At 35.1% G+C, this 25,496-nt stretch overlaps 1 protein-coding gene across 1 annotated transcript; it reads right to left on the bottom strand.

Moving 5' to 3' along the window:
* Nucleotides 1-286: 286 nt before the first annotated feature.
* On the bottom strand, nt 287-20,609 carry LOC113749681 (sister chromatid cohesion protein PDS5 homolog A). Its single transcript, XM_027293504.1, has 19 exons — nt 20,482-20,609; nt 19,742-19,939; nt 19,421-19,602; nt 17,801-17,963; nt 16,356-16,577; nt 15,932-16,148; nt 15,660-15,805; nt 15,403-15,551; nt 15,161-15,310; nt 15,040-15,088; nt 12,869-13,048; nt 9,347-9,529; nt 7,626-7,768; nt 6,906-7,032; nt 4,500-4,925; nt 4,313-4,380; nt 1,376-1,500; nt 865-938; nt 287-654 (listed from the first exon to the last, which is right to left on the bottom strand). The coding sequence occupies exons 1-19, from the start codon at nt 20,593-20,595 to the stop codon at nt 622-624; spliced, it is 2,949 nt and encodes a 982-aa protein (XP_027149305.1). The 5' UTR covers nt 20,596-20,609; the 3' UTR covers nt 287-621.
* Nucleotides 20,610-25,496: the final 4,887 nt, after the last annotated feature.

Below are 25,496 nucleotides of genomic sequence, written 5' to 3'. Positions count from 1 at the left end.
GGAAGGAAGAGGGAGGAAGAGGAAGTAGGAGAGAGGAAGAAGGGGGTGGTGATGGGAGATTTTTAAAATTTTTAGAAAATACCCCAATAATGCGAAGCCTTTTTCCCCCCTTGTGTTAACACCATTAGAAATGGATATTTACTCTATATTCCTACATAATCTTAATCTTAGCCAGCCCGCTTTTCACTTACCGCTTAGTCTTTTCCATTCCATAAACCAAAAAGAAGAGATACCCCTCATGAAATTGAAAAGAATCAGAGGGTACACATATCATTTAACCTCAAAGTAGAGTTCCAAGGCCGGACTTGATAAACAAAATTTTAACTGAACAATTACAAGGAATGTTAATTGTTCAATCAGCTAAAAACTTTTCAGTCCTCAGACTGGGCGTCAATCTAAAATCCAACAGTAATTCCAACAATCTGCATCATCTGTACACGAAATACATAACAAAGGAGCATCCCAACCTAGGGATACTATATTTGTGACAGAGCTCCATAAACAAGATGAAAAAGTCGCACATATGCACTAATAGTGAAAGTATGAATTCACTAAAACATGTCATATGGCATAGAGACAAACAATTTACTGACAAGAACGTTAATAGAACAGTTAACCAAGTTAAACTTTCTGTCTTCGAGTCCTCCGTGCAATCTGAAATGATACAACACAAGAGTCATCACAAAATATGATGTAGAGATTAGTTGTTTGTTGCGCAAAGACGAACAATATAGATTGTTTATTTAGATGGAAGCTGTGGTCATTAGAAATTGCTAACTTATGGGAATAAAACTTTATCTTAAGAAGCTTGTGGATATTAGAAGCATATCAAGCACAAACAGAAAAACGCCAGAAGAACCTTACCATGTCCTTGTTCACATTGATGGCTTTAGATGCCGCAACTTTTGATCTTCGTATCTTCTTAGTATTCTCTGCAGCTAGAAGTCAGAGATGTCACACTACATATCCATATCACCAACATAATATGTTATGTGCACCCTTCAAAAGTTATTCAAAATCCTTAACGTAACTTCCCCTGTAATGTTTAGTTTTTAATAGAACCTGTTAGCTGCTCTCTAATGGAAACTGTAGCTCCACAAAGTATCATGCGTTGACCAAGAACATTGACCGATATATATCACAGAGAAGAAAATAGTATTAAAGCACACTAAAACATAAGTAATGTTCAGAAGGCAGTGCAGCAGTAGAGGTGCACCACAAAATAATGGCCAACAGAGCCAACAACAGTTAAGTTATTGGCTTGACAAAAAAGAGATACAGGTGTTGAATTTTATACAAGATGCTTTCATGTTATATAAATTTTCAAGATAAATTGAATTATTGTGATTTTAATTAAGACATATCTAGAGATTACCAGGCAGAGGAATCTCTTCAGCAAAAAATTTTGTCTTCTTGAGTGAGTTTCCTTCGCAATCAGAGTCACATGCACCAGAGGTTTCCCTTTTGCTGTGGACAGAAGAGTTCTCCCCATCATTCCATCTCGACCATGCCAAAAGAAGAGAGCCAAAAAAATGTCAGACTACTTTAAAGATGATGGATAAAAGCCAGAGTTACGAATGAGAAAGAAAAAAGTGTAAGGTTTCGTTGGAAAAACCAACGCAAATATCATATTGATTTTCTCTCGCTCTACTTCTGGAGAACCTTCTCCTTACGCCTTTATTTAAAGAAGCCTTAGACTAGACGGCCACCAAAAACAAAACAGCAATTCCGCGAAACTTTAATCATCCATGTCAAATCTTGTTAAAAATAATATATTTTCGACAGTGGAACACAAATATATGGGTAAAAGCAACCATCTATCATGAAGGATAATATGGAAAAACATAATCTCTCATAGGACCCATTCAAGCTATACATCCTATAGCCATGACAGTTGTAATGCCAAAAATACTAGTAAGCAATTGTGAATCAAAGCCAAATATATCAAAGGTACTTTCCAGTAAGGTGGAAGCATATACATATACAAGGGAAATTTCAGATTGATAACCACAATGTAAAGATTTTGCAAATCAGGTATTCCTATACACGTGATTAAAGAACTGAAAATAAAAGGAAGATGACCTGAAAGGCTAAATAGGTTTGAGGGCAGAGGCAGCTGAATAGCATAAAAAGCTTGGGTCCACAATATTAAAGGAATGTCTTAATCTTCAGTCTCAGGTATAATCCTAGCAATACATGTCTTTTAAAAAGGAAAAGAGAGAAAAAAAAGTTGTGGAGTTTTGCTACCCTTTATGAATAAAGTCCAATGAGGAAAACAATGGAGGTATGTAGATTGAACATTCTTCTGGTTCATTAATTCACCATCAGAAGGAAAATGGATCTAACTTTACAGTTTTACAGAATAAGGGCTCGTATAAGCGGATAGAGATATAAGCAGGCCGATCCACGAGACATCTTTTAGGATCCAGATCAGATAGATTGACATGTGCATCATCCGGTCCATATTCCTACAGTCCTAAAACATGCAGATGCCTTGCTGGACCCACATTGGGTGAAATGTAATACCCAAAATATGGTACTGAGGTATTAGATGTTCAGTGAAGTTGGCCAACCACCAATGTGAAAAGTCTAGTACCACAATGACACAAAGTTTCAGTGACATAAATCACAGATAGATGGAGCACATTCATCCATAGTTCACTCCAAAACCATTTCAAAGGATTCAATATATTTAGATGTAGCACCATCATTAGGCGGACTCTTGGCTCAATTCTCAAGTTTGATAGTTAATATTCATCAAGAGTCACTATGGCTATTATCCACTTTAATTATTTTAACATTTTTGCTACACCATTATAGTGAAGGAAAGTGATCTCACTGCAAACAGACCATTCACACCAAAACTGAAGCTGGAAAATAAATAATAACAAAATTAGGAAAAAAATAAAAGTGAAATACTGAATTATTGATCATAAAGAAACCAAGAACTGATTTTCCATAAAGTCACGCTTGAGTTAAAGTGTCAATAAGGAAAGAAAGTTCAAAATTTCCAAAGTTACGAATCTATTCCTGTGAGAGAGGCACTACTAGAACCACGGTAGATATGCACATATGAGCCCAGAATAAGCTTTTTATTCCTTTTGGTCAATCGTCAAGTCTACTGCTCCTACTCCTACTCTAACCTATCTAAGGGAGGGCCCAACTAGGCAAAGGAGGGCTACAAGGAGCAGTTTCCACCTCTGGACCAAAAGGGTGCACTACTGTACATCCTTCGGATTTTCCTGCAGGGCGCAGAGGTTTGAACCCCAGACCTGCAGCCAGGCCTGCACCTTATGCTTCACTTGGTGGCCAACTCACCTAAATCAAGTTGGCTTGAGCCCAGAATAAGCAAATTTTTTATATACTCACACAGAAACACACATCGTGTATTGTCCTTTTTGAATGTCTGTCTGCACATGAGAGAGAGAGATTGCACTGGGATGTGGTGCATAGGTGAAGAAGCTGCAAAATGCCATAAATGGGGGTAGAGTTTCACAGATTTAAATGATAGAGAGTACTAGAGGTGCAATCCAATGGCTAATAGTTATAAATACTTTTAAGGGGTAATAAACATAAGATAACTAATACACACATACATAATCAGGTATGCTCCTTGTCACAGGGCAACAAGCAGATCTAACCAATCTACTTGTGAAACCTATTAATCAAATATGGGTTGGATCTTATGAACAGGTCTAGCGCTAAATTTATATTGTTTTTTACATCAATGGAACTGGACCAATCCAAATCCAAACCAGGACCAATAATGGTCCTCTAGTGCACTACTAAAGTTTTTAGGCTAAGACCGAATATACGTTATTCAAAAGAAGCTTTGGCCTGGCCCAAGGTCATATATAGTTCTTTTTAGTGTTCAATGTTAAATTTAGGCTTCAATGTTTCCTTTGTGTCTTGTTGAGTTTAGTGCTTGGCATATTTTGTATTTTCAGCAAATGCTGAACAAGTCAATGCTTCAGTCAAACAAGTCATTTTAGGTCAACCAAAATAGTTAAATTCAAACTCTTGAACTAAAATTTGGAATCAAAGGAGATATTTGGTTTTAAGATCTCAGTCCCAATGAATAGATTATTATTGCTATCATATGTTTAATTGGTTTAAATCAACGGATGTTAGAATTGATTTGTGTATTAAACCAAGCAACTGGCAATTCATCCTGATTGCCTACTAAATTTGGTGGTATCAAATTCACCAGACTAGCTGCGTTTTAATTAAGAAGTAAAAGAACAAGAGAAGTCTGTTACATAAAGACAGGACAGTGTTTCACAACTGAGCAACTTCACCTGCCGGTTCTCACCTATAATGAGTTGAAGCTCGCATTTGTCGGTGCTCAACATCTGATGCTTCACCCTTGTCTTTGTTTTCCTATAGTAGTCCGACAAATCACAGTAGGACAATCAACAATTGTAGACAGAACATAATTTTCCAGGCACTTAGCCCAAAAAATTTTTTCTAGTCATTTTAGAGTTAAATAATACACAAACCTTGGCTAAATTAACTTTCTTGTGGTTGGCTGTTGACAATTTGGCAACTTTATCAGTATTGCTGTTATATGTCATATTCATGTCCCTCTCTTGTAAACAGCTTGGAAAGTCTTCCTTCAAGCCCAATGTGGGTTTTGTTGCTACAGAGTCACAAGAAGATCCAACTCGTTCTTTACTCATGATGGATTCAGATATTACACTTGCATGTATTTCATGCTGATTATCGACAGAGGACTCATTGTGCACTTCAACAGTCCCTCCAGAATGAACCTCCTGATGCGAAGTTTTCTGTAAACCCTCTATCCAAATTCTTGATGCATCAGCACTCTTAGATAGTGTCAAGTTTGAATTGGCAGATTTGTTGGCATCACTAGTCAAAGAACTCTTTAAACATTGTTCACTATGTTTCTTGATAGTACAAGAAGTCTGACAAATAAGAACAAGACAAATATGCATAATTATTGTGAGCATAATAGCAGATGAATAATGAGAAGAACATGATTAATTTACTTGAGAAGTCTGAGTTCCAAAATTACGAGTCAACTTCCCAATAATACTTGCCCCAAAGATTTCCCTGATGATTCAGATATGGCACAAGCATCATGGGTTTGGGTCCCACTATTGCCCAGTATTAAGACAAAAGGATTATTTGGCCCAAATATGGAAGGCAGATAGGGATACATGGCAGACACAAAATGCTTCAGATATAGGGGGGAGAGAGAGAGAGAGAGAGAGAGAGAGAATAAAAGATTGCAGTAGTGCAATGACAAGTTCTGTGGAGAAAGAAATTAGAAATGGTATCTCATTTTGTTCCATGCCAGTAATCTGGGTCTGAATCAGTTTGAATCTAGTTTCAGTGGAGCCCACAGCTGAAAGAACCCAAAGTTCTTGAAAATTAAGATCACTTCTGTTTGTGCGTCAAGTTAAAATTACTAAACAGAAGATTAAATATTCTGAAGGCCTGACTGAAACTCCTTCACTAGTAAACCTTAATCCACCATTAACATGAAATTCCAAAAAGCATTCACATGAAAAAATCAGTAAGATGCCAGATTTAGATTTCTCAGCTCAGTTTATCTTAATATATGTTGAGAACAATAAACTTAAAAGTTTGTTCTAATACTCCAAAACTGTAATTTTCCTGAGTTTATCTCGATGTATAATGACAACAAACTTTAAAAGTTCACTGGTGTATTTTCAAAATTTAAGGTAGTACTAAAAGTTCCATTTTTTATTTTAATATATATCTGACAGTGTTCATAATACATACCTTAACCCTCCTCAACAGTGTATAAAACAGTTCAAACACTGTTTCTTTTAACACAATGGTCATGTCAGGAGCTTAAACTAAAGGGGGACAACCCTCTGCACTAGCTTAACAACTTTCCTTGTTGACACCCAGAAAGTTCTTGCTAATCCCCACAAAGACCACACAGATGCTAACTTAATACGAAATGCAATGACCCCTACTCGCATAATAACTTGCCTTATTGAAGCCCTGAGAGGCCCAGTTAATGTTATCATAGAACCACATGGAGCCTGATCAAATACCAACTGGAATGACCCAGAAAGGCACTACCATAACAAAAACTTAAAAAATCATCACATACATAGCAGACCTAATATGGCCAAGTGGGTCAAAGTTTTGTCTTTCGCGATGCTGCCATAGGTGAGAGCAAAAACACAAGTTCTCATAATCTCGCCAAATGAAGTAGATTAAGAAAGCCCATCTACTATACTAGTATTTTGAAAATCATTTTACTGCCCGTTAATTCCTCCATAACTTTCATTATTTTTTTTTCCTTTCAACACTACTATCAAGTATAGCATCATCTCTTTAAGAACAAAGAGGTTGCAATCATGTTGTAGGTCAACAACTTGGTTGCATAAAACATAAAATACAAGGACAACTGCATCAACAAGATAAACTGCATATACTATCTGCAACACTTTGAACCGACAGAACTTGATGATGTTTGACATATGATGCCTGTTCATGGCATACAAGAACCAGATTGCCTCATAAAAAGGAAAAAGGAAAAAAATAAAATAAAAAACCTACTTTAACAATGTCATAAAGAGAAAATTTATGCATCAAAGACAAAAAATGCAAAAGCATGATAAAACAAGTGCATGAAGTTTATCCATTAATTCATCCATTCGTGTATTAAGTAAATGCATGAATGCATGAGATTTCATCAGATCTGGATGTTTACCAAAATTCATGCTTCTAATCATACTACAGCAGAGAACTAGGCTTAGTTGATGAAACAAAGCCCCAAAAGTACATATCTTATTATGCAATGAATATTCTAGGCCAAACAGGTCACTCACCTTAGTTTAGTTCCTATGCTGATTACATGACTTAAAACTGCATCAACATACAGAAAATGAGATAGACAATACCTTACACAAATTTGGGACAATGACTTCCTCAGAAGAATCACTTAAAGCTGCAATTGCAGACACAGCAAGTTTAGCCTCTGCTTGAGTCCCTTCCAAGCGCACCCTCTCCAAAAAATTGTAACAATCACTACATGGATAAATTCCATATAACCAATCAAAATAGTAACAAAAAGGACAATACAGAACTAATAGTCTAAAGTAACATAAACATCCAAAAGATAGACAGACAGATAGAGTAATAAGCCTTGTGTTTGTGGACCTCTTCTTTCTGCCAATTAACAAAAATTCTCAACTGGAATTCAGGACTGCTTTTCAAATAAGCATAGCTTACCCACACTCATGCATGTAGACTCTCTGTTTCTGTCTGCCTCTCTCTCTCTCTCTCTCCCCCTCTCTCTCTCTCTCTCACACACACACAATTTTGCATTAGAAAATTTGCCAGTAATCACATGTCCATTCTGGATGGGGATACACTTCCTGTTTAAAAATAAAAAATACTCTTAACAAATAGAAGCACTCCGATAATAAACAGTTAGTACGTTGTTTTTTTTTTTAACAAATTTTATTAGAATATGCATCTCAACAAGCTATCTTCCTGGAAAATATTTTTTTGAGTTCAAATGAAAAGTAAACTACAGAAGATAATAACTATAAAACCCATTATACCGCAGTGTACATCTTACCAAATGCCACAATGACATTAAGACGGGAAAACCCTACCTCAGCTTGATAGAAATATTTGATCCTTCTTTTGCTAGAAACTGAATAAGCTGCTCGTTGAAAGGGATATCTTCATCAGCTAACAATTGCCGGAACTTCTCTTCAGAACTTCTAAGAAGTGAGGGAAAAGCACTGATAATAGCCTATACAAGGTAAACGAAAATTTGACTTTAGTGCATGAGACATATTGCTGGAATATCATTATATGAGTCCAGTAGAACAGACCAAAACAGGTCTTCTTTCCGTCCTTAATAACCAAAGGATAAACCAAAATACATATATGTGGCAAATCTATAGAAATTACATCTTTTGCTTATACATCTACTTCTTATGCATGCATGGCTATGTGCAAAAGATAGTATGAAAAAAGCATCCCATATAGCTACTGCTGTTCCAGGATTCCCCTATTTTACCCAATGAGAGACAGCAGTAACTATGAGATTGTCATGCAACTGCACCAATTAGATCCATTCCCCATTTATCTGAGCCCTTGTTCCCTTGTAGCTGATCTGGAGGCTATTGTGGTTAAAATTACACATAAATTTAAGTCAGACGCTTATTTCTGCTTATTAAAAAACTCTTTGATAGCAAGGCTTTTTAATTGCAGATACACTCCTTATGCTTGAGTACTTCCAACAACTATTGAGAATTATCTTGAAACAGTGTGTAAAGGAAATATTTGCCACCATCATAACTCTTCTAGACCCTGGAAACTGTATCCACTAGTCCAATTGTTGGAAAATTAAGAAATAATCTACTGCCTGTCACTTCACTTAAAAGGCAAAAACTTTTCTTGCTAGATGAGAATTAGAGTGACTACTTCCAATAACTCAAGCGTCTTGCTTGTGCTTCTACATTGCCCCATACTCCATCAATTTTATTAAAAAAAAAAGTTTAATTGGAACAGGATAATATTTCCTACTTTATCATTCTACATGAGTGGAAACTCAGTAGAAGGTTTCTTAGTTAACTGGAAGCATATAAAGCTACAGCCAAACCTTCTGCATTCATATTGGGAAAAAAAATTCCCATACAGTATACTACATAGACTTTGTCACTGCAACAAGGTTGCAAACATTGTATAACACACCAAGTTGGTAGGGCATATCTGCATTGCGTGGATTGTCAGGTGCATTATTTTCCAAACTAGAATTCCATTCTTTCATATCGTTATGAAGTTCTGAATTAAAGGGGAATTTAATTGTCAAAACACTAAGCTTTAAAACAGACACCAAACTTACTTCTCACAAATGCACTAGTGTTTCAAGGTCCTGGTCATTTTTTTCCAAAAGTATGCTTATACTCAACCAATCAAGACAGGTTCTCTGCAACCAGTTTCACATAAGGAGATATTAAAAGTTTGCAATGTGGTAACACAGGCAGATATAGGTACTTTAACAACACTAAATGTAATTCTACTGCAATCTTTTTCCTTTTTGGCTATCAATTGACTGGAACCTTTTTTCCCCCTCTTTGGACAAGGGCATTGTGGTACTCTGTGAATTTAATCGTTTATGCTTGAATCACAAATTTGCGCTTGATTGAGAATTGATTGAAGGAAAGGATGAAAACCTAATATCTTTTACCTCCGCATCTTGTTCATGTCCAGTGAGACACCACAAAAATTTTAGATATAAAAAAAGGCAATAAGTGCAGCACCATGTAGCTACATAAAGAAGAAAGAGATCAACTTAAGTTGTATAATGAGCAATCCAACTTACTGAAAGAAGCAGCAGAGGAGAATAGTCCAATTTTGTATTGCGAATGCTCTTATCAAAAGTAAGATGGTCTAAGATACAGCTGACATGCCTAGAACTAAATATGTTTAACAAGCACTTGGATGACAGCAATCTCAAGAATTCAAAAAGTGGACTCTGGTCTCCAATCTTCCTCAGAAGGTTATCCTGGAAGAAAAAACACAAGATAAGAGGTCGATACTAGAGATGAAAAAGCTGAACTTGATACATAATATCAAATCAGAGCACATGCAGAAAGAAAGTTGAGGGTTTAAAAAAAAAAAAAAAAAAGAACACCATATTGAAAGGCAAATCAAAGAATCCATCTCTGTTAGGCTACATCTTACAAAGCGACAAGCAGTAGCAATCTTTTTTCAGTTCTTGTTTATACCTACTGATTTACAGGAATAAACAAGAGTAATTTCTTAGAAGGTAAACACGCCTTCCCTATTTTAATGGAAACCAATAGAAGGATATCTCAAACATGACTGTTAAATGTAATAGTAATACCATTCAATCCTGTTAAATTTTGAAAGGCATGTCAAAATTCGGCACAAAGAGGAAAAGTAAGTGGATCTTGGAAGGTTGCTTAGGCAAGAGCTACTTGACAACAAGCAAAAAAGAATTGCAACCATAGCCAGAATCCTTAATGAACAGATAATAAGTCATCTCTGGAGTCAAATTTATATCAAATTCATAACGCAAGCATACAGGGAAGATGATCTCTAACTGAGTGGAAAGGCAATAACATAAGGGCTTTATCATGTCAACACCGGAGACAAATAGCTCAGCAAACTCAGAATTTTAGATCATGGAAAGTATATATTGACTTAGATATCAAAGATTTTAGCCATTAGCCTTCTACAGCTCATGTCAACCTCATAAAAATACAATTTTTGGATTAAAGCTCAATCTCTTACGAACAAACCTGCATATGATGAAGCACAGGGGATAAATCCATAAAATTAGGAAGTTCTTAACCTCCAAAACAGCTAAGCCTTAATGAATAGAGCTTTTCCTGACAGCATAAATCAAACCAAATTGCTATGGCCACAGAAAAATGCCGTGTCATTTTAGTGAATACAAGTCTAACCACTTAAGAAGAACATACGAGACATGCACCTCTTGACAATTGTGCTTGTTTTAGTTAGTCCCACTTACATTACTGACTGTTATTTGCTTACACCCCATTTTGCAGTTGCAGCAAACACTGAAGAATCTAAGTTGACTGACAATTTGCTTAAATCGTCAATCAAGGGTGTTGAAGATTCAAAAATCAGATTCAATTGGATAACTGAAAAAAGCTTCCTAAATGCCAAAACAGTACAGTCCCCTTGCCCCAAAAAGGCCACCTGAATGCTGTATTTTTCTCTCTGAATACCTCTCCTCTTCTTCCTGCTCTTCCAATTCTTTTTCCAGGCAGAATCCCACTAATTAGATCCATCCCAGTGTCCAGTTCTCCTTTTTCTTTCACTCCAATTACAACAGTAACAATAACCCACAGATCCCCCTGCCTGTACCAATATAAGCAACCCAACCTAACTAAACTCAAAGCCAAACTAAACCCATAAAACCTTCCAAATTTCTCAGCTGAGTTTAGCAGATTGCTGGCTTTGGGTTTGTTTTGCCAGGTCTATGCCATCCTAACTATAAGATATTCTTGTTTGCTGTTTGCTTTGGAACTTTGATTGCTTTAAAGTATGCCAATAATTTTCAAGGAGTCTTGAATCTATTTTTGCATGCTTCTTTTACCAAAACATTTTCCACTACAATTTTCTCTTTCTTCCTTTTTGTTTCTCTTTGTTTTCTTTTTGGGATTAATTTTTGTACACTGTCAGTGTAAAGATTTTTTTACACAAGCAGGTTTAGATGAACGCTACATCATTACTGTTCAAATTTTAAATTCACTTTTTGTCAATGTATCATACACCTATACCTATTAGCATAAAAAATCTTTACACTCAAGAGTGTATATAACATTAATTCTTTCTTTTTATACAAATTTGTAGAGCATTACTGAAAAACATTCAGATTCAAGTGTAATGGCCTTGCTACAATTATGCATTACCATAACCTCGCAACAAAGCCCAAAGAGACCTCAGCAGCTTGATTGGCCTTAGCCTCGGATATCATGGTGCAGCATACTAGCAGACTTTGACCTTGCATATAAGCAGTATTTCAAAGTTTCATGCTTTAATTATCTCAAAGTCAGAAAACCATAAACTTTTACCCTATTTGATAAATCCCCAAAAAAATCTTGACTGCAGTTTTGTCTCTACTAACTACAGGAGACTGTTCAATAATACATTCATGTTTCTAAATGCTAAGAGACATAAGTGATCTGCTCTGAGAACAACAAACATTAGTAGCCATGTTCATGATTGCAATGCAGATTAAAGGCTATGTCCAGGCAAAACAATGGCCACCTTATTGAAAAGCTCCTTAATTGCAACATGTTGCTTCTATTTTGGATAGCTCAAGCCTTTTAAAGTCTGGTAATAAATCAACAGGGAAGTCCTCTTCTCTTAATTTCAGTGAATAAAACAAAATGAGGATTGGTCACAGAAAAGAAAAGCATGTAAATGTAAGACAAAGCATGCAACATCTGAAATCTGTATAGACATCCTCATTTTCTGCCGAAACCATTCATTTCACTGGAACAAACCAACATATGGCAAGAGAATGTCATTTCAGTTGGTATTTGTACCGGATCTGCTATGTACCATACCTGACATCTACTCCAATGAACAAGTTGAGGAAAAAAGACTCCAGAACATAAGGTGAACAAAAACAAACAAAGAGGTCAAAAAAATAAAACAAGCTAATACAAAATGAAAAAATAAGGACCAGTTGAAAATTTTAACTACTCTCATCATTTGCCTCCCAGTAATAGTTTTTATATGGAAGACTAAAAATGTTCAGAAGCTAACAGTAGCCGTTTCAAGATTAGTGCTTAAGAAGATAGGCAAATGTTGAGCAGCAATAGTTAAGCAGATTATCATCTCTTTGTATTGTAAGAATCAAATTTATGCTCGAAATAGAAGATATCCTGTACAGCAATAAACTTGTCTTCAATGTTTCCATCCCATTTTATTAGCTATGAATTCTATTTTCTTATCTCCTGATTTATCATGGTTTAACCCTATTGCATCATTCATACAATTCCCGAAAACACAAATTAAAGTCATTTTCCAACATCAATTACAATAAAATATCATTTCAAAATTAGAACTCCGAAAGCAACAACATCTGATTTAAATTTAGGAGCAATCATGGAAAAATTATTCTACAAGATGGTCAAATAATCAATGATGAAAAATAAAATAGCAGAGTATTCTTAAGCCAATGCAAGTTCTGGAATACTAAAGCTCCTATTAAAAAACAAAACTCCATTCTCACAACAGCACTGACTTTATGCTCTATGGATGAATAAGTGGACATGATCTCTATTAAACAGAGTCAAGTAGAAGCAAAGTAGAAAACCAATTGCAAGGATGACAAACTTACTCTAGTAGAAAGAGCATCTCCAACGTTTATCATGTCTGCCAGCATTTTGAAAATATCATTATCATTGACTTGATTCAGCTTATAAAAGCACTCTTCTGCTTCTGCAGGATCAGGAAACAAAGCTGACATTTTTTTAAATAAAGCTTTGGTATTCCTTTCCATTTCGTCAGAGCCTATCTCCTGTAAAAGCATAAGATTTTAGACAACTATTAGAAAATGAATATATTGGGTTGATATATGAAAAATATAGTGCAAACAATAAAACCCGTGCTCTCATGTTTGTGATTCATAGAGAAAAGAAGTAAAAACAAGTACCATTTTGCCAAAAAAAGGAAAAAAGTGCTAACTGCTATTAGCAGTAGTCAAATTAAGAAAATGGAACTGGTGTGCCAATTGTAATTTAAGAAAGTAAAACATTCTCAGACCAGTTATACCAACTAATAATGTCCTCTTCTTATGTTGATTTTTGCACGTTTTTACTGTTAACCTATTCGCAATTTTTTCTTGTCACCTTCCAAATTTTGTTTCATAATCAGCCCAACTAAGAGGTGGAGAATAAATTCTCTAAAGACACAAGTGTGGAACATGACGGCTACAGGAGAAGAGCAATGGGACTACAACTTAGTGTATTGATTTGAAAACTATTTAAAGATTACTAATGGACCCTGATCAACTATTCCTAATGCTTTTTGAAAGATAACATTCCAATTTAGGAAAGTAGAAACTATTTCAGCAACAATTAAGAGAAACATCAGCAATTCAATCTCAAATAGAATTTTAATATATTCTGAAAGTTAGCATCAGCATCTAGAGAGCTAATACTGAATGTTGGCTTCAAAATGCATGGTCCAGTATTGCAATCATACCTATGCCATCCTTCTTAAACAGCTGTAACCAAAATCACATGCACAGCACATTGCAATTGCAGAATTAAAGAAAATTAAGCTTCATATAAGTATGCTCCAAAGCAAGTCATCACTTGGTAGGCTCACATCAACACTCAGTAGTTGAATTAATGACCAATTGTCCAACTCACTAAACTAAAATGAACTTAACATATGGAAACATTGATCCAAACAAATAAAAACTAGTGAATTCATTTGAAACTGCATCCTTCAAGAGGCATACACTCATGATATATCAATCTAAACATGGTGAAGCATATTTCTGGTCTAAGGAAATTATCATTAAACATTTTCCAATGAAAACTTCTAATTCTGAGTATAATCAGGGGAATTTCAGCAATGTAATATTAATCTGTAAGATCTGCTTTATATGTGCACAAACACACTGGACTGAAGTGCTTAAATTCATAACTAGGTAGCCTCTATCTAGAATCTGGAGTGAACTATGGCACAGGGGAGTTATATATCCACTATTATTCATATCCAAAAACACTAGCTACATACAAACTTCATTTGAAATCTCCAAATTTTTAGAATCATTGTTATTTTGACATTACTATTACATTGTCACGTGCTTATATACTTTAACTCTGATTATAAATCATTGGAAATTTGAGCAATCTATAATTTTTGTAAAATTGGTCAATCTGATTTACAGATGTAATATATGCCATGGAATGAAGTATTTAAATCCACAATTACAATAGTTCCATCTAGAATCTGGAGTAAACTATGACACTGAAGGATTATACATTCAATACTACTCATGTCCAAAACGAGGCATAAGTTTTCACAAATTTCACAAGAGATCTCAAAGTCTTGAAAGCATTATCACATTGACTATAGTGTCAGATTCTCATGTGCAATCAGTGCCATAAATTGTGTCTGTTGGAGAACCCTGCACGAGGGGAGGGGGCCTTGTAGAGTGAGATTCGTAGATACAACCTCAAGATTCAAAGAGGCTCTTATTCACTGGAAAGATCTTCATCTCTACATGCAAAATAATCCTAATCGCTTGTTGTCTAGTAACTAATAACAATTATCCAGAGCTTGTCATCAAGTAATTAACAAGAATTATCCAGGCAAAGTAAATAAACCTCATCGCCACACAAACTTACGTATAACTATGAAAAGAAAATTAAGGAGAACAGCTTCAAAAGTAATCAATCTTCAAGTCATGAGGGCCCACTAAAGGAATTTTGCAGGACGACACAGGAACTAACAGCTTGCTAATTAGCTAGCTTAAAGTTAAATATTCTATCATACCTCCTTGTGGACCCGGAGATGTAAGTAAGCTTGCAGTGCATTCCGTAACCTGAAAGCATAAAAGACATGAATACAGAAAATACTTTTTGATTAAGTTAAGCCAACAACTTGGGACCAATACCTTCTTTTCTGAGATAGAATGGCATTCAATGCGTTCACATGCAATGGTGTAAAAAGAGAGGACAAAAAAATCCAGTGATTTGTCCTTCCCTCAACTGAAAGTGAAACAGGAAATAGATCTTCTGCTAGTACATACTCCAGGCTTTGTGGCCTGAAAGTTAAAAAAATTCAGTCAAAAAAAATGTGTATTGAAACAGCAATGAGTTTTTATCTAACAAAGATTGATGAGGGAATAGACCTTACCTGAACTCCTTGCAGTCTTTGTCATAACAAAGCATTAAAATTTTGCAAGGTATTTGCTCAAAATGCATCTTGATGTCTCCAACACACTTTGTACAATAATCCTGATATAGTTCCAGCAACTTTTGCAAAGCTTTCTTTCTGACAGATACCTGTTTTTTTTTTCAAAAAAAAAAATCATCAGCTGTCTTCTCCTTATTTCTTTGATAATCAGAATCGCCACCCTAAACAGAAACTGCAAAGGTGGGAATAGATGTAACCTTCTTATCACGAAGCCTATCAGCCACTTGACTTATTAGTTCATTAGTAACAGAGCCTATTTGTAATCTTGCTACATCACACACAATACTCACAGCCTGCATTCGAACTCTATCATCAAAATCTAAGAGTCGACTCTCCAGCTCTGCTGCTCATTTCAAAGAATGTACAAAAAAAAGATTAAAAAAAAAGAAAATAAAAGGCTTAAGATTATCTCAGATAGCAGAACAATGTTCATGAAATGCAGCAGAACAATCAAATTTTCAAAGCTTACTGAGAATTTGTGATGATCCTGTCCCAGATGGATTGTTAGTGTACAAAGCTTTACCACATGAAAGAGCACATAACCTTACTTCAGCAGACTTATCCGTAAATCTATTCAGAAAATCCATGAAAAGGTTGTGATACTCCTCAGCAATGTTGTGGCCAGGCAAAGAAAAACATTTTCTAAGTAAATTAAGAGCTTTTATACGGACATCAACCTGATCTGTCTGCAAATCATATTACACAAACGATTAATTAAAGCATCAAGAGGAATGACAAAAATATTATCATGATATACAGATTGGTAAATGATTCTGAAAGATAATGCAGTCACAATATGATGACTGAGTAATCTCTAGTAGGATACCAGTTACCAACAAAATCTATCCCCTTTGCATAGTGAAAGGTGCTACTCAGAAAGGAAAATGACTCACGAGTAATTCATGGCTTAAGCTAGGGATTACAGAAACAAGCATTTGAGGAGCACTCCGGAAGATTTCGTAGAGAATGTCATGGTACCACTCTTTAAGTTCACTCCCAATACTTTCTCTGTTCAAAATACAAGATCTTAAAAATGTACAAATACAGCGTTCAAGCTTTTCATTGCAGTTCTGAATGACAGAAACAGCAAGCCGAGCAAAGCCACCAGATCCACCCTGCAAGAGACATAAATAAATCACCAAAGAGAAAAGGTATTAATCCATACTACTAAACAGGAAATATTGCAATAAACAAATTCTACAGTGACTCGTTATTATAAAGACCATCTAATAACCTTCTGAGTAACTTTTGTACGGCTAAATATGAGAATTAGTTAAGCTATCAGACAATTTATCTGTTTGATTTAAAAAGCAACTGCAACAAGACTAAAGCAAGGAATCCCTTTTTAACCACGTATCTGAAGTACTGATCTACTAATAAGCCTTTAATATTCAAACACCAAATGAGCCAATGAACTAGCAATTAAATACTTGTCACCAAATGCTTCAAGAGCAAAATTTTTTAAGTTCAATCACAAATGACAACAAAGCAAGGGAAGAATCATGGTAAAGCAGCTCTTCATCAATTAATAATTAATGATGGCTCTGAAAAAGAACTGTTTCAACAAATTAATAACTATTGATATGTCCACAAAAGGGTCATCATTGGCTGGACCAAAGGAGAGATGTCGAACTAAGGGTCCTGATTTGATACTCAAAGATAGAGTGGAAAAAGTGTTCAAAGACTGCTAAAATGCTGAACTTTAAAACTCTAAGAAAGGAAAATCCTTAAAAAGAATAAAAGTAGACAACTTAAAAGAAGAGTACAAAAGGGAGACAATCCAGCAACTTTATGCCAGAGATTTGGAAATAATCCGCTAAAGAACCCCAAAAGGTACCTCCAGCATACCTGATTAAACAGTCTAACCATCAAGAACCCCCCCCCCCCAAAATGTTTTAATAAAAAACCTTGCACGTATCATACAGGTATACACCTACTCTTTTCGTCCATGAGTAGATATTAGACTCAATTCGTAATTCATAAAGTTCTCAATATGCTGCAGCAGGTGCCCAGACCTCATAATATCTATGATCATCTTAAGTCCTCTCGTGCTTAAGTAAAACAACCATGAGCAGAATAGGTAACAGTTTTCAAGGATAAGCAGAGAATATCCATTATGTCTTTGAGCATGCTAAGCATATGATAACTGCCAATATTATGTTGGTATAAACCTCTATTTTTTCATCCATTTTCACATGCAACTACAACTAACAAAATAACAAAATCATCTGAAAATAGGTGCTAAATATAATCAATTGCCATAAATATAGAAAGCAAAACTGCAACAAGACATTGATCATGCTATTTTACACAAGCAAAGCATGTAGCTAACACTTGCCTTTGATTCTTTCAAAAGATTTTGTATAATCACATCCAAGAGTGGCTCAGAAAATTTTTCCTGAAAAATGAGTGGCTCAAGATCTTTCTCTTCCAATTTGTCTTCCAAAATGCGAGCCATTATAGATGACATTGCATTAATCACACTCTGAGGATGCTGCTCTCTGCAGGGAATAGTTGAACTATTGTCAAAGAATAGCTTAATAATTACATATAGCCTTTACAAAAAAAAAAAAGATAATTATATTATGCATAAGTGTTCAAAATTGTGATCAGATGATAACAAAAGATAAACTGTCATAATAGGTTGGAGAATTATATTCTTCCAATGGAAATTTTTACAATAAGAAAGCTTGCAAAATAGGTTTCTGGTACCAAAGCTTTCGCGAAGGCACTTTGGTAAACTCATAAGCATATGCTTCTCTTAACTAACTCTATCTCAAGCATATATTAAACATGACAGCAGATACATGTTTCCTTTTTCAAGACTGCTGAATGGTGCACATTCCAAAATAATTTCAGCTATAAAGAATCTCTAGCACTTAACTATGGCATCAACAAGTTCAATACAGCACCATAACTTTCGATTTTCTCTTTCTGGTTAACACAAAAAAGGGCCCTTGATTGGGACACAAAACTAATGGGATAAGAAAGAATAGTAACAGAAAAGCTCTTTAGATCTTATTTTTTCCACTGCACCTTGAAGCTTTTTGGTAGGTAAACAATCATACACCAGTAAAAGTCTTTTCATCGCCTGATTACAAGCACAATCCACCAATTTAAACAGTATAGCCTATGACATACTGTGTATCCTCTTCTCAAATTTTTACCATTACGGTTACTCTAACCGTTTCCCGCATGCAGACTAGCTGATATCAATCTTTTTGAAGTCTCCTAGTCAACTTCAAGAATCATACTTCAAGTTTGCTATACTCTGCACAGATACTTGAAACCCTCTTTACCTCAATCCTGTCTCACCTTATTTAGTCTGCAGTTTTGTAACATTTTCCCCAATCTGCCAAGCTTATTAAGAGCCTCGCACACTTTGTATCCATCAATAAGTTTAAATCTCATCTACCAATTTGAGTTTTCTCTCCTTAAGATAGCCCATCCAGCCATTCTTTCCTTAAGAAATCCTATCCAGCCAACCCTCATGGCCCTACTCTTCTTTCAGTAAGGAATTCTTAAATCCCAAAGCAGAACCCAAAAAAGCAAAAAAAACTTTGGTTTAGGGTACTGAAACTTGTTATTTGATTGTTTCATGTTAGTTTCAGTTTTCTAATTTGTGAAAGGGCTTCTCTGATTCCTGCACAATCCAATCTTGGCATGTCTTACCAAACTTATTTTCTAACCTTTGTGTGCAAGCGTCCTGCAAGCCTAAATTTTTTTTTTAGTCATTTTTTGTAGAAATTATTGACTTATTTGTTTTCCTTTGTGTTATTGTGAATGCAATATAGTTGGTTGTGCTCCATGAATTCTTTAGTGACTGACTGTTGAAGTCTAAACAAAAATTATAAGCATAAAATGCGTAGCCTTCCCAAAAGGCAGAGCAACATAGTTCTCACTGATTCCAGGTAAAAGAAGGGCATGAGCAAACACAGATGAAACAAGAAAATATAACCTCGCAGCACTGAAAAAGATTTTGAACATTTTGAGAATTAAATCCTCGCATCCAACATCCAGCATTAGCACACAAAAGTTCAGCTTAGCAACTGTCTCCAGCAGTTTCACCCTTCTTGAAAAATATGGGCTTTGGTAATCACCAGTCTCCGCAAATATGCTTTGAAGAAGTTTAAATATATCCTGCAACGAGAATCAGTTGCCCATTAACATATGAAAGATTTCCCATCAAATGGGAAGAAAATACATGGGATCTTAACAAATTAAAATGGAGACAAGTGAAGGGAACATGGTAAACAAATCACAGGAATGTAACTGTTACCCTGAAAACATCATCACTGAAACCAGGATCTGGAGCCAAGACCCGGATAATCTCACAGAAGCAGGTCGCCACCAAAATTCGAATATCTTTATCCCTGTGCTGAAGCAGGCCATGCTTAACAAGAGAATCACTCAGAGGTTGTATTACTGAATTCAGGGATTTCAACTGTTTAAATTTTCCCAAAGCAATAACAGCTTCCTGCAATGAATTCAATTCGATTAGGGTAAACATCAAAACCCACATCCCCCAAGTAAATACGCTTAAGCATGTTTTAGGCACATTGAGTTTCACCAATTTAAGTTGAGCGCTGTGTTCTAGAGTCCAGAATTATACATGATCTCCCTCACTTTCTCCCACGATTCCCTAAACAAATAGAAGCTAAGAAACCTAAAATCAATTAATTACCCCTTAAATCACAATAAAGTTCACCCAATGAAACCGCCCCAAAAAAAATTCAACAAAACCCAGAGAAACCGACAACCGTAAAAGCGATAATTGACTTCGAAATGTAAAATATACAGCAAAAAAATTAAATACAATCAACTAATTACCCCTTAAATCACAACAACGTTAACCCAAATGAAACCGCCTCAAAAAAATTTCAACAAAACCCAGAGAAACCCACAACCGTAAAAGCTATAATTAACTTCAAAATGTAAAATATACCACAAAAAATAAAATAAAATCAATCTGCCCAACAGCTAAAAATGAATAAAGAGTATTCGAGGACAGGTAATTACTTTTAGCAATTTGACAAGGGAGTCTTTGTTTGGGCAAGTTTTGGAAGCTTTGAGTTGTTTGCCAAGTCGGGAAATGAGCTGTTGCGCCTCGGCCTCAGACTCTGCTGCCGCCATTGCTCTGTTCCCAAGTTTTCTGATCTTCGAAGATTAATCTTAGTATGAATTATTAAACCCTAGAAATTTATGCATTGAGAGAGGAGAGGCAGAGGGAGTGTCTGTATTTGACAGAAATTCCCGCCTTCGCAATGGGGGAAAACGTGACAAAGGCAGTTGTGGATTAACAAAATAACCAATTGACCCCTCAAAACGTTAGTATTTCTACTAGGCCTCATTTGGTTTGTCGAAAAGAAAAGTAAGTGCAGAGTGTGACTTGTGAGTTGTGGCCAAGCATGGACAAAGGGATTTATGAAGCACTTCATGAAATACCACAATATTGAGTCGAGATTCTAGCAATTGTAGTTCTCATACATCTCCTAAGGAAAAAGAAAACTATTTGGAGTGCAAGTTTTGGTAGAAAAATTTTAGAATATTTTTGACACATTTTTTAATCACTTTTTTTTAACTAAACATACATCATATTGCTACAATATATTCTTCTAAAAAAATAAAAAAATAAATAAAATCCAAAAAAATTAATTAAGAAAAGGGAAAAGAGAGGGGGATACAATTGCTTATTCTTTCAACTAACTACTCCGAAATAACTATTAATTCACTACCCTATCCACGCCAACCACGAGTCAAGAGATGGCAAGGGGATTAACACTAGATAGCCAAGGATAGACCCAAAATGCTAGTTTTGGGGGGAGGGCGCGTAGGGGGGCAAAATAGGTTCAACAGAGTTAAAGAAAAATTAGTGCTTGACATAGGTTTAATGGACTTAGGAAAATCGGTGTTTGATGGATGAATAAAAGTCATTTGTTGTGCAATTAGTTTTTAATTAATAGTTTGGTTAACAGGCGCCCAATTGGCATTTATTATGAGAGAAGTCACAAATGTTAGCTGTTTTTCAAATAAATTTGGCAAAAGTCACAGATGTTAGTGAACTTTTTTTGAGTTATACTCCAACTCTAAAATTCATCTCATTTCTAGAGGTAATAATACATAGAGTAAATTTTACATACACTGACAGTGTATATGCTATCACCATTGGATTTATGGCACATGTATAAAAGTTGAATTTTAAATTCAAAATTTGCATAGTTGTCATTCATCAAATGTTGACGGTAGATACACTATCAGTGTTAGAAAGATTAATCCTAATATATATACTAAAGGTGTATCGCTGTTGAATATATGACATATATACAAAATTTAAATTTGAAATTAGTTATCGTGCATCTAATAATGATAGTGTATACACTGTCAGTGTATTGAAAAATTAATCCTTCATTTCTAACCCCTTATATTTAGTACTGGTATTTTACCCCTAAAAGCACAATGAAAACTAGTTTGAAACAAAGTGGAAGATAAAGATCTTAATTAAATCAAATCAAGTTTGATAGCTTCCTCATACCTAAATCAATGAGGAAGACTACCATTTAAAATTTCATACGAGTCTAAAGAACAATTTAAGTCTTACTATTTGATGTTCGACTAATACTTTCAACTTTACACTAGGAAGTTTTTGCATTTTGTCTTCTTCCATATCCGTTTACTTTCTTAAAGACATATGACTTATTTGAAATTAAAATCCATTTTGAGTGTGTTTGCTTTCCAGATACATTCAAGTTGAAGGTGAAGCCAGGCAAGAAGTACATGTTATGCTTGAAAAATGCAGCAATGAATGACGAATCGGCTCCGTATGTATCAAGTGTTTGGAGTTTTTTTTGTATAAATTTTACTGTAATGGTGCATAGGAAAAAATTATTACTGTAGTTATTTGTTGGAGTATTTTTAGAATTTTAATCATTTCGTAAAACTAATCTATATTAAGTTCTCATAATTATACATAATAATTTTTTTATTTCTGAGATTAATCCCATTGTACAACTAGGGGTCAGTATATACTATTGCTATCTAGTTCAATGGCCTTGAAAAAAAATAAAAAGAAAGGAACAAAAGAGCACTGCACAATTACGAAGGAAATTAGCACTAGTCCACTCATCTCTCAAAATATAAAAGGTAAAACTACAATTAGCCCATTCAAAGAAAACAAAAAATTAAGAACTATATACAACTACAACACGTCAACAAAAACCTTGCCAATATCGGATGTAAGACAAGTAGAATGTGTATAGAACTAAAGGAAGGACCAGAATATAAAGGAAGCAAGCTGTAACAAAATATCAATTACCAAAGTTTTCACAAAACATCTTTTTTGTAGAGACTAATTGTTTTCCATTTACCGAGGATTTTTTAATTTTTGGTTTTTTTTTTTATTTCCAAGTATGACCTAAACAATTAAATTTCTAGGAAAATTTGAGTTATCAATAAATTTGTTGTTATTGATTCTATTTTTTTCTTGCATTTTTGTAAGTTTTGATCACCATTTGTTCATTTTATAACAGTAGGAGCAGAATCTTTACCTCCCAAGAGTTGATGTTGGGAATTATGGAGTTACTTGAGAGAGACTGCTGCAAATTATGCTGACATGCCTTGGATAATTCTTGGAGATTTCAATATAATTAGAAAATGTTAGAAAAACTGGGCAATGAGACATTTGATTTATGGTGCCATGGATGAATTAAATATATGTCTAGAGGAGATTGACGTAGAAGACTGAACTGTATCTAGCTATTTTCTTACATGACGCAATAAGCATGATGGAGAGGAAATGCAATATAGTAAGCTAGACAGGGTTTTGGAGAATGAAAGTAGTTCTAGCATTTTTATACATGTGACTAGGAATTTCTTCCACTATCATATCCTGATCATTGTCCATCACTAGTGAAACTTGCAGATTGAGTGGATTATGGTTCAAAACCGTTCAAGTTTCATGGGTTTTGGATGCAGCACAGAGGCTTTCAGAGTATTTTAGCTTGTGCATGGGCGACTCAAGAAAATAATAATCCCATGAGAACTCTTTGTGTAAACATTGAAAGGTGATCTTAAAGCTTTTAACAAGACGTTTTACAGTAATCTAAGTGGCAGAGTAAACCAAACTATGGATCTTTCAGTAGCTACTCAGTCCTTGTTGCATACTTGCAACCACAACCTCATAATAGTGATTTGTAGAATCTTGAAACGAAGTATCTCCTATCCTATGGAGACTTCTTGATTGCTGAAGAATAGTTCTTCAAGGATAAGTCGAGGGCGAGGTGGAAGAATGATAGTGACAAGAAAGAATTTTTCCACAAGAAAGTAGTGAAACATCAGGCAAAGAGCAGACTGCTTTCTTTGGTAACTGAAGATTGTACATGGTTGACTTTGAAGAAGTGAAATATGAAGATGTGTAGTTTTACAAAAGGTTGTTTGCTAGTCAGCATGCTCTTATTTACAATTTGAAGCTAATTATAAAGAAAAATATTACTAAAGGTCAGGTAGAATTGCTGAGTAGGGAAGTGACAAATAATGAGATTAAAACAGCCATATTTAGCATGAAAAGTGATACTGCATTAGGGACAGATGGCTATACCATAGAGTTCTACATATAGAATTGTTCACTCATAGGCGAAGAGGTATGTCGTGCTATGAGGTTTCTATGTTGCTAATTGTTACATGTATCAACCGCTAAATAGTACTGTTATTACCTTGTTACCAAACACCTAGTAAGCTTCTAAATGAAGGACTATAGACCCATTGCATGTTGCAATGTGATCTATAAGATCTCCTCGAAGGTCCTCACCAATCATTTGAAAAGGGTCTTACCTAGTTTGATTGGTCAAAACCAGAATGTATTTCTCAGAGGACACTTGATTTCAAAAAATATCATGTTGATGCAAAAGCTAGTGTATAACTACCGTAGAGATGGAGGTAAACCCAAGTATGCAATCAAGATACAACTCATGAAGGCCTACAAAACTATTGATTGGAAATTTTTATTCACTATTATGAGGCTTATGAATTTTTTTGGTATGATTTATTGATTGGACTAAATTGTGTGTCACTACAACACATTTCTCACTCAATATCAATAGAGTCATAGTAGGGTACTTTGAAAGTGGAAGAGGGTTGAGAAAAGGAGATCCAATATCTCCTTATTTACTCCTAATAATTTGGTGGTCTTTTCTTAGTTATTGGAAAGGAACAATGCAGCTCATGGGCTGGATTACCATCCCAAATGTGAAAAGATGAAACTGTTTCACTTAATTTTTGCTGATGATGTATTTGTTTTAGGTGCTACAGAGAAAGCTATGCAACTAGTTAAGAAAACTCTTCATGAGTTTGAGAATTTGTCGGGGTTGAATCTGAACTTACAGAAGTGCAATGTATTCCTAGTAGGGGCATATATTTCTACGCGAATTACATGCACTAATTGCATATTTATTTTGGAGAAGATGAATTCTAAAATCTAGAGCTTGGGCATCTAGGCACTTGAATGATGTAGGGAGACTATTTAGCTCAAATATATAGTTAATAGCTTTATCTTTAATGGAGTAGCATGTTCAATCTACCCAAATCTATTAGCAGAAGAATTGAGAAGTTTTTGACATCCTTCCTATTGTCTGGAGAAAACAAGAGTCAATATATGGCTAAGATTAAGTGGAAGGAACTTCGTGTTCCTAAAGATGAGGGTGGGATTTTGATTATTATAGTTTGACACATACAACCATACTTTTATCATGAACCACATCTAGAACATATGTTCAAGGAAAGAATCCTTATGGATAATCTGGATACACATAGTGATGCTCAAAGATGGGAGCTTTTGGTCAAATCTCAATACCTACCAATTGCTCATGGAACAGGAAGAAAATGCTCCAACTTAGAGATGTGACCTGGAACTTGCTACGAATGAGGATTGCTGATGAGAAAGCAGCTTCATTTTGGTACAATCATTGGCATCCTATTGGTCCTTTCTGCAGAAGTTTCACTCGTAGATTATTGACTGCAAAATGCAAGAGATGCTATGGTTG

Source organism: Coffea eugenioides, chromosome 10 (assembly GCF_003713205.1).
Source record: "Coffea eugenioides isolate CCC68of chromosome 10, Ceug_1.0, whole genome shotgun sequence".
NCBI lineage: Eukaryota > Viridiplantae > Streptophyta > Magnoliopsida > Gentianales > Rubiaceae > Coffea > Coffea eugenioides.
The sequence above is the reverse complement of the archived record's forward strand: the minus strand, read 5'-3'. Positions and strand labels throughout refer to the sequence as shown.

Coding starts and splice junctions, on each gene's coding strand:
- LOC113749681 (XM_027293504.1), bottom strand. CDS start 20,595: ATGGCGGCAGCAGAGTCTGAGGCCGAGGCGCAACAGCTCATTTCCCGA. Junction 17,964..19,420: donor ATCTTTTTCAGTGCTGCGAG/GTTATATTTTCT, acceptor TATTCCCTGCAG/AGAGCAGCATCCTCAGAGTG. Junction 9,530..12,868: donor GAGATGCTCTTTCTACTAGA/GTAAGTTTGTCA, acceptor TTTTTCTTCCAG/GATAACCTTCTGAGGAAGAT.